General features: G+C 40.9%; 1 protein-coding gene across 1 annotated transcript; it reads left to right on the top strand.

The window, feature by feature from the left end:
* Positions 1 to 3976: 3976 nt before the first annotated feature.
* On the top strand, positions 3977 to 9570 carry ctxn1 (cortexin 1). The gene is made up of 2 exons (XM_033650039.2): positions 3977 to 4208; positions 7082 to 9570. Exon 2 carries the CDS (start codon positions 7799 to 7801, stop codon positions 8072 to 8074), a length of 276 nt encoding a protein of 91 aa, XP_033505930.1. The 5' UTR covers positions 3977 to 4208; positions 7082 to 7798; the 3' UTR covers positions 8075 to 9570.
* Positions 9571 to 10556: the final 986 nt, after the last annotated feature.

The raw sequence follows: 10556 nt of genomic DNA, 5'->3' as shown, positions 1-10556 counted from the left end.
AACAGTAAATCCATTTAAATCACAGGATATGATGAGAGCATTCTTGCAGAAAAAGTGCACGTTTTGCCCCCTGAGCGATGAGCGCTCTTATTGTACATATATGAATGGGGATGGATGCACGAACACAACAGCCTGGAGGCAGTGCCGTGCTCTTCTTTATCTACTTCTTTAGTTATTACAGTATGTTCTTGCACACAACCATGTAAACACAAAGCTGTGCTCCACATAATAAAAAGGCTTTCAGTGTAGTGTATGCAGCAACATCATTATGATTATGTAAGCAAATATCATACAGTATAAAGGTCAAAGTTAGTTTGCCTAAAAGGACAGACTCAGGGCAACAAATGCTCGGTTCCCCACATGCCTGTATTCATATGGCTCAAGGTTTTAGTTACTCAGACTCACCTGCTGTCATGGGGTTCAGGTATCCTGTAGCGGTGACCTACGTCTGCTCTGTGAACCACAGCTTGACCTCCTGGTGCACCATCTGTAACAGCAAAGATAGCAATGGAAATGTTGAATTTCATAACCCTGCAGGCTGGAGACTCTTATCAATTAGGACCCCAGTGGGCAGCCTGCTGGAGCAGTGCTCAGTGTGATTTGATTATGAGCCCCTTCAGGGCAGTCTTACAATTCCACTGACTATTAATTAAACCTACAGGGAGAACCCATGCGGCCGCAGGCAGGGAACATGTGGATGCGTACGGACTGCAATCTGCCCCGGTGTTTGTACAGTTTTAATTGTGTCAATTAATTACTTCTCACAGTGAGTATCTGGAGCAGAGCCACAGGTGCAGCCAGGTTGCTCTACTTGTTTTGTTTCACATCTTGATCATGTCATTTCTTTGCAGGTGAGCAAAACTTGGCAATGAAGTCTGACATAAGATGTAGCTCCATCATCTTATACGACCCACAATAATGAAGAAGCCTTTCTCTACGCATATGCAACCCATAGGATCTATGTTACATTAATCGACCAGCTTTGAAACTCTTGATAGATTTTGTCCGGACTTTTTCTTCCAAACCAATCATCAAGTAAACATGTTCTACAGTGAGGTGGTAAATTAGTTTCAGTCTTGCCCGCAGTTTCTATTTTGTTTACATGGTATTAATTACAAAATAGCACAGTAAACCTGGAGTGTGGTCAGCAGGGACTCACCATTCACGTATGCCCTGAGGCCTGAATACAAGTTCATTCAGCCATGCATGTTTTGTACCCAGTCAAAGTCATAGCCAGCATTTTATGAATACTGAGGTCATGAGTCAGAGTCAATTCCCCAATACGACCCAAAGACACCAAAAGCACAAAAAAACTCTACAATTTTAAATTTGAGGGCTTTTTAGGAACTTTTATTTTATTTTTTATTATCTGCAAGTTTTATTCGAGTGGAGTAGTTTTGTTTCAGGAAATTCCTTAGAAAATCAACAACTGCTCAAAACACAAAAATGTTTCGGAACATCTCTATTTACCGTATGACCCTATTATTTCTACCAAATTACAAAGTTCTTTTAAAAGGAAACTTTCTAAGGAATTAAACACCCTTAAAACAAAGAGTTACCATTTCATTTCATTTCATTTTGCTGTTTCTAAACTCTCTCCATGCTTCCAGGAATAACATGAGAATTATTGAATCCTAGCGAAAAAACAGTGGGGCTAGAAATACTGTAATCAGCTTAAACATATGTACATTTGTTTCTGTAGCCTATAGAAACTCTAGAAACTATGGAAAAGGTTGCTTTAAAAACCCAGAAAAACCTCAGTGTCCAGTTGTACCTATAGCCCTTTATGGAGGTGTGGAGCTGAGTCACATGACTTGGACTGGAGTCAGACTCAAGCCATAGATTTTATGACTTTAGAGTCGACTTCACAAAACCAAAAGAGAATAAAGACACGATCGATACTGGACTCCAAGATGGTGCCTATTCAGTCCAATGAAAATTGCTCACCTGGTGCATTTGCCAAAAAACATTTCTACCATCAAGGTTTACTTTACTGTTGCCCACTGAATATGTGCAGTAGTGTTTCTCCCACTGGCCCCACCCTCAAGTTCCTGGTCAGCCCATGGACTTAACATCATGATCACATCAGATTTTTAAATTGCTTTTCTAGACTCGAGGAAAGTTTTACAAATATAAAACTTCCATGGATCAGAAATTTATAACTGATCCAGGGAGAGCAAGGGAGCAAAATGCAGGCTGTGACACATAAAGCATCCATGAATTTTCTGAATTAATGTATTATTACTTTGTTGTTAAAATGCTAATACATTTGGTGGAGCACACATCATGACTTGTTTAGGACTCAAAACTCAAAGCTTAAGACTTGGGACTTGACTTGTGACTTTCTCTTCTTGACTTGGGGGCAAACAGGGTTGCAGCAATACACCAGTTTCACGGTATACCATGATAGAAAAGTTAACGATTATCATACCCTGTATATTCCCAGGTAGCCAAAATGACTTGGCCCAGATTTGGCCTGAACTCGGCTAGGTCCAGTTGCCTGATTCAGCTGAGACTCTAAATAAATAACGCCCCAGAATCAGGCTAAATCAGCCGGCCAGATTGCGGCTGCCAACACTGCCATCATTGGGCCGTTATCAGAAATGACGTGGCCCAGCATCAGCCCAAACTGAGCATGCCAGATGAAATTAGCCAGGCTGACTCCAGTAACCTGACTCGGCTGAGACTCGGCAAATATGACGCCCCAGAATCGGGCAATATCAGATGGCCAGATTCCGGCTGCAAACACTGCCATCATTGGGCTGTTATCAGAAATGACCTGGCCCAGCTTCGGCCCGAACTCAGCATGCCGGATGAAATTAGCCAGGCTGGGTCCAGTTGCCAGACTCGACTGAGACTCGGCATGAATGTCGCCCCAGAATCAGGTCAAATCAGCTGTCCAGATTCCAGCTGCTCACACTGCCATCACTGGGCCATTATCAGAAATGACCTGGCCCAGCATGGGCACGAACTCGGCATGCCAGATGAAATTAGCTGGGCCGCATCTAGTTGCCTGACTCGGCTGAGTCTTGGTATGAGTGATGCCCCAGAAACTGGCCAAATCAGCTGGCCAGATTCCGGCTGCCGATCCTACCATCATTGGGCCCTTCTCAAAAATGACCTGGCCCAGCATCGGCCCCAATTTGGCATGCTGGATGAAATTAGCCAGGCTTGATTCAGGCTGCTGACACTGCCATTATTGGGTTTGCTTATCTATGATACTAAAAAATAAATGCAACGGCACATTGAATCTCCTTTAATTTAACTAATTTTCTATGGGGAAACTTTTTACACATACTTCCATTAACAAAAATGTCCAATTCAATTTTCAATTATAGTAATAAAACGTTTGTTCAACCAAAAATAACCCCTCCATTTTCATTCCTTGAAGGGTCATCCTTACTAATAATAATAATAATAATAATAATAATAAATTCTGTAATATCATGAAACTGCATCTTTTTCCGAGACAGTTATCATACGATGAAAATCACATACCATTGCACTTGCAAAACAATGACACCTCTGGCCCTAGTGTCATTACAGTTTAGATCTCATCACATTTGTCTTTAAATATCTTTATATATTTTTTTATGGGAACTTAATTATATTCAAATCCATTCCATTTCATTAAAATTACAAATTTGTCTCGGATGGCCCGCAATTTGTACAGAGACTCGATTCAGATAAAAACTTTATTAACTTAATTAGCATTATGGTCCTTTTCCCTCTGCATCTGTCACCTGTTAACCAGAATACTTACAGGTAAATTAAGTAATTATTAGTTCAGAGTAAACTATAAAACTGCTAAACTTATTGTCTACGTGGCTATCTATCAGAGCCCCTCAGTGTCCGTGCCCCCCCGCATTCCTCTTACATAATGCAAAAGCCACACACGGCTCCCGGCGCTTTACTCATCCCACCCAACAGATTATGTGTGCAGTCCATACAGCAGGGACAGTCGGAGAGTGGGCAGGGTGGTGGGGCGGATCCCTCAAACTGAGCGGACTTAAAGCTCCTGACAAAGCAGAGGAGGTGCTGCAGTATGTGACAGAGTTCAGACCTGAAGCTCCGCGTGCAGGCTTTGAACGAGCCCGGAGCTGTCTGCGGTGCTGAACATCTGCAGGATCATCATCATCACCATCACCATCATCTTCACCACTCCGTGTTCCTCATTACATGCCCTCACCTGTGACAACAGCCGGGAAGTAAGTTCTCTAATCTGATCGTCCTCCAGTTTGTCATTGTGTGAACTTGTGAACATGTGAATGTCATGCTGCGCGTGGCCGAAGGCGACTTTATTAATCACGCGTTTACAAGTTTACAAGTTGTTAAACGGAGCTATAACTTTGTTCTGCTGTGTAAGTTCGCCTCCATTTAATTGGAGTAATGTTAACATGGCTGGTTCACCCTTCTGTGGAACATTTATACAAATGCAACGTTTTAAAAGAAAGAAAAGAAACAGAAAAAAACTAAATAAATGCTTCCCTTATTTATAGCTACAAAAGTGATCCAATTAACTGCCCTGCTAATATGTCATACAGTAGAGAAAACTACAGCATCTGGTGTTTGGAGTAACTATTTACATGTAATTAAATTAAAAAATAAATGTAATTTTAATCAGTTACAGTTACTGAGGATAAAATATGTAATTAAATTACAGATACTAATCAAAATGTTGGTGATTGCACAGAGGTTACACCCAAACATAGCATTTTCTGTAAAAAAACATTTGTTAGAAAAGTAATCAAATGGAATACTTTGATGACATAATTAAATAGTGACATTACTTTTCTGTAACCTATTACATTTTATAAGTAACCTTCCCAACACTAAGAGCATCAAAAATAAGAGATAATATGTTAAAAGTTTCTCCAATTACAGATTGATTAACAAAGTACCAACATTTTAAACATTTGATTGATTTTTGTAATACAGTGGAGTCATTTAAAGTTTCAAATGAGACAAATATTCACCTGGATCAGTTGGGTGAAGGTTTTAAATGCCTGTCTTTGAATCTCTGAACTCTTTATATCTGTGATCAAGAATCTTACTGTTTTTCACCACAATGCAAAACATCAACAGCAGAAAGCCTTTGGAGGTGACATAATCAGAGATCACTACCAGCAGGGATTAAAAAAAAGGTGGAGACAACAGTGTTGTGTTGCATGATGCTATTCTTCTAACATGTTTAGATACCATACAATCAGAAAAGTCAGAGCTTCAGCTGCAGTGTATTTGGCGTTGTTTGGCCTGGCAGGCCTACATTCAGGGTTTACTTTAGATTTCACCCTTTTTATTTGGAGAAGTCCTTGACATTTTCAAAGCTGCTGTCATAATCCACAGGTATAAATGGGAGGTATTACAGGTATTACAGCCACGAGGGACGCCATATGTCACTGCATGTGCTCTGTCCTCAGAATTTATTGGCTGCCCGAGGCTTTCGTGAATCTTCTTTTTACTCTTGCTTTTTTTAAAATATAGTGAACCTGTGACATGTGGTTTTCTGTCATCCCGGGGTCAAGAACAGCTGTTTTTTTTCTGTAATGTAAATCAGATGTGGTCAGGCACCACAGTGAGATTTATCTGCTGCTTAGGAACCAAAGCAGGTCTCTCAATGAGAATCGATGAAGTATGAAATTGATGTTACACATTCTTTGATATTCTCTTACGCTGTATTTGTTTTTCTCCACACTGGGAATCCGTCCTCGTTCTCGGCTCTGTGGTGTTTGTACATGACTATGACCTTGGGTAACCTGTGCAGTTGTGAGCAACCTAAAAACAACAGTCACCTTTTGCGACCTTCAATTGACCCACATATCTGCTGAGTCTGCTTGTGAATAAGAACTAGACGAGTTTGTGATATAAGAAGAGTTTCGTTTGACCTCCTGACTTGTGAAGCAGGTGGGATAAAAAACACGTAGGATGGAGCTTAATTAAGGTAGTTCTCCCCGACTACTATACATTCTGCCAGTGTAGCATAAAGTAAAGTGTCAAGGAGAGTTGCAGTGGGAAGCAAAAATGTTGGTTGTGTTGCATAACTGTATTTTGACTGATTGAAGGATTTAAGAGGAAAAAAACACCACTAACTTCAAAATTCAGTCTTGTATCATTTTCTTTCATGTTTTTTTGGGCATTCATTAAAACCAGTCACATCCTAAAACTATAAAACCATCTGTGCAGGAAAGTTACGCAGTCTTTAATGGAAAATATTATTAGTCGTAGAAGTAATTAAACAACTTTTTCATTAGCAGCCTTGTTCTGAGTGCGTTCCACTGACCGACCCTGGCTAATGTGTTGTCCTGTTGTCTTAACTTGGTGACAACTGAGTCGCTCCTTTATCTTCCCTCTCTACATGCAGCTACCTGAACTGTCCAGCCTGCTGCAACCACAGGCCATTTGATAATTGATACTGAGGCAGGCAGTTTCTTTCATTATGTCTTCAAGTCCCCTATTAAAGCCGTGCTTGGCCCTTTAGTCCCATCATCTGGAGAGCAGGGGAGCTATCAACGTCTCTTTGCGAGGATCAGCTGGGTGGTAAGGAGGGAGACGAAGCCTCCTGGAATAGAATCTGCTGACTCGGGAGTGCACCTACAGCAGGAAATGTCTCTCCACTCCACGGCCCATTAAAGCGCCAACGGAGAGTGTTTCTGTGCAAAAGTGCAGCAACTCTCTGAGGGTTTCCTCCACATTTTTCTCTTCCGTCATCAGTGTCTGATTTATTTATCTTGTACTATGTTGTGCTTGAGTTCAGGAGAGGAATAGTGCTTCTGTCTTGTCTCGGTTATTTTCCTCACAAAAAAAAAGATTAGAAGATCAGACAGGGTATATAACAACAGTTTTAAAGTGAGACTGTTGTGTTTTTTGTTGGCATGTGTTCTGACAGGGGTACAGCGGGATTTGAGAACCCTGGAAACACCTCACTCCCATGAAATAGTAAAAATCTATTACCCTTGACGTGCTCCAAGCCTCTTGTCGAGCTCTGAACCCCAAGAATCAATCAGACTTTTCCCTCCATTCAGCACCTCTGCATGCTGGAAACTCACTCACGTTGTGTCTCATCTTTTTTTTCCTCCCTCAGGTATCTTGATGAGTGAATCCCCAAATGAAGACGTTCCTGGTGACTCAAGATACAAAAATAGAAGCTCATTCAGTAAACCAACAACTCACTGCAACGCGGCCAAACCAGTCAAGTGATTCAAAACGGAAACATTCTCTGAAGCACCATAATGTGGATCATTTACAGCCTGCAAGCACTTTGATTGATGTATGGAACATCTTCAGCCACTCAATAGAGATTTATACACTCTGTAATCACACTAAATGCCCCTCTAGGGCTGCTGTTGGATGACATTTGAAATATTGACAAACAAACTGAGGACCGTGCAGATGATTTGAAGTTAAAGTAGTGACCTCAGCTTTTGTATTGTTAGCTTCTCTGCAGAGCGAGTGGGACAAAGACAGGGGGCCAGTTGAATCTAATTAAACCTCACTGAGCATGCCTCAGCTTGCTGCTTGGCTCACCCGAGGGCTTATTCATTTGCACTACTGATTTGCCCCATGTTATTTCTGCTGGAACTATTTCTTTGCCCTGTGGCTTGTGGGAAACATCACTGGTTGAGTTCAATCTGTTGACATCTGCCTGATCTCACTATGTGATGTCCCTCTGGGTTTAGAAATCACGCTCAGTAACTAAGATGACCCTGCAGAGCCATGCCGGTCCTCAGAGCTTCTGACTGAAAAATAAAGTGTATATAGTGAATGATTTCATCCTCCTGAACATTCCTTCACTCCCAAAATGAGTGACTCAAACTACTGGTTTGTGGACTATGATCTCTCCTCTCCTGCGCCACCTGGGTTCCCCAGGGGCCCGACGGTGCTGCAGCCCATGGCGGGGCATCCCGAGCAGGGAGGGGCCCTGTGTTTCGTCGGCCTCCTCGTGCTGCTGCTGCTCTTCCTTCTGGTTCGCTGCGTCCGTATATTATTGGACCCCTACAGCAGCATGCCAGCATCATCGTGGACAGACCATAAGGAGGGTCTGGACAGAGGACAGTTTGATTATGCACTGGTGTGAAGATGAGGGGTGATCGGGAGATGAGGAGAGGGATGCATCTGGAGATATAGAATAGGTTCTTTTGAGGGACTTTTGATATACAATGATTGTTCTGCGCCCTGCTAAACGCTTCTATTTCCACAGTTTCAGCCTCTGAAAATGAAAGAAACTGCAGTGTGTTTGTTGTTTGGTTGGGGTACTATAATGCAAGCTGTAAAGATAACATCATTAAACAGCATCTGTACAAGGATTCAATTCAGAGAGAGCAGGAGTAGACACACCAGACATCCTGCATCCATTTTAATTCACACTAATTAAAGTATTATTGGAGACTCGGTGTGTGTGATGTTACACTGCAGCTTCCGCAGTGACAAACACTGCAGGAAGAGAGCGATCAGTATCGCAGCATTACGTTATGACTCCTGTTTATCATGTCATTTCGTAATTCTATAACGTTTTTACAAATCCCAGGGCTGAATTATAAATAGAGAGAGGGGCTGCTGCAAGAGAGGTCCTGATTGAATAAAAAAGAAATCAAATGGGTTCAGGGCAGACATGGAAGTCATTTAGACAGAACTAATACGCACTGTTACAGCAGATTTAAAGACGAGACTGTCAACTTTATATGCTGATTTATTGCTATAATGTAGAAAAGACAGTTTGGAGCCTTTGAGTGCTGCAGAACAAACAATTTAGAAGATGTCATAGTGTCTCTGGAACTGGAAACCTTTTTTTTTATGTGAACCATGCTGGATATTGTGAGGCATTTGTACCACCTCGAACATGATCCTCAGGTAAAATGATTTCTAACTAACCAAAGCCTCTATAATTTTAAGGGAATCACTTAAATCGCCCCTGAAATTGAGCTTTAGCTGCTATTGTTATCTCTATTTTCTTTAAAATTCACTGTGTCCTAAATTTCAATATTATCCCACTATAAAAGGAAATGTTTATAATACATAACAGTTAATACAACGTATTTTATTTGGGGTTTTGCTATTTCATGTTGCCATCCCTTTAAGAGGCTTATGAGGCTCAGTGCGGGAGTGAGGGTCACAGCGCTGACTTAATATGTGTCATATAAAGTTATGATTATGAAATGCATGTACACCAATTTCCTCCCCCCTAATCCTTTTTGCCTTTAGGCCCCGTCCAGTGCACCAGCCAAATCTGTTCAACAGTGCCTGTAGGAATACGAGAAACGCTAATATCTGTTTCATACTAATGATGTTACTGCTCCTTTTGCCACTTGTTTTGTAATATTGCTTCTGCCCTTATTACACTGTAAAGTCCTCTCTTTATAAATGAAGTTTAGTATTGATATTTTACTGATTTGCTAAAAAGTTGATTTGTGTCATCGATGATGACCAAAAGTGTTTATTGATACCAAACTATTGTATACGGTCTAACTTCCTGGATGTAGACTCTTGCTTGTAAAAATTAGATATTTTCCTAATGTTTCTTTAAAGTGGCATTCAGTTTTTTTAATGAAATAAAAAGATTTTGTCTCGTCTTGACTTTAGCAGTTTTCATCCTTTTACTGCCCTACAGTACACACACACACACACACACACACACACACACACAACACAGCACATGGCGCCTACAAATATAACACACATAAACTTTTACTTGAGCAAACGCTGTCCTCACTGCCGCCCTACAATCAATACAAGCAAGATTTAAAGCAAATGAAATCAATCGAATAATCAATCGGAGGCTCGTAAAGAGACACAGGCAGCTAATTTACAAAGATCGGCCCTCACAGAGTCAGATCAGCCCCCCCTTCAAGATGAAATATATCCCTGTGCTGAGTGACTTCAACCCTCAACACAGCACTCTGCTTGTTTAGATCAGACAAACATACATAGGGGCAAATTAGTGGAAACATTCCAGATGCACATCAGTCATCATAAAAAGAATAGAAACTAAACAACAACAAGTACAACAAGTACTAAACAAGAATATTCAAAGTGATAGGTAAGAATTACAAGGGACTCCAGTGACAGTGGTGCCCATCTTAACCATTAAAGGAAGCTGTATCAGTTGTAGTTATAAAGTTTTTAGGCACATTTCCTGAATGCATCTTTGCTTTGGGTTTTTTGGTGGGATTTCCCCCTATTTCTCTTTTCAGCTTTATCCCTTGTGGTAGATCCCTCTGGCCTTTGCTTCACTTGATGAGCACTCTCTCTCAGGAGTTCAGCTATCTGATTTGCTGTGACCTCTTCTGGATTGTTTGGGTACTACAACTGTGAGCCCACTGATGACTGTGGGATCAGTCAGTGGTCAAATGTGCTTCACTATAGGGAAACATAACAAAAGAAATTAAAGGATTTCACTTTTGGGAAAATAAAAGGAAGAAATCTGTGAGTTTTAAAATGTTAGATGGATGCTGGATGGTTATACAGCGTATGTGAAATGTAGAGAAAATTGACAGTTTAGTCCATTTTGTTTTGTTTTTTTTTTAATTAAAGAAAATCTCACTGTAAAAATTTGTGCATAC

This window comes from Epinephelus lanceolatus, chromosome 12, assembly GCF_041903045.1.
Source record: "Epinephelus lanceolatus isolate andai-2023 chromosome 12, ASM4190304v1, whole genome shotgun sequence".
Lineage (NCBI taxonomy): Eukaryota > Metazoa > Chordata > Actinopteri > Perciformes > Serranidae > Epinephelus > Epinephelus lanceolatus.
The sequence above is the reverse complement of the archived record's forward strand: the minus strand, read 5'-3'. Positions and strand labels throughout refer to the sequence as shown.

What these genes read in the sequence shown, in the direction of transcription:
- ctxn1 (XM_033650039.2), top strand. Translation starts at nt 7,799, where the DNA reads ATGAGTGACTCAAACTACTGGTTTGTGGACTATGATCTCTCCTCTCCT.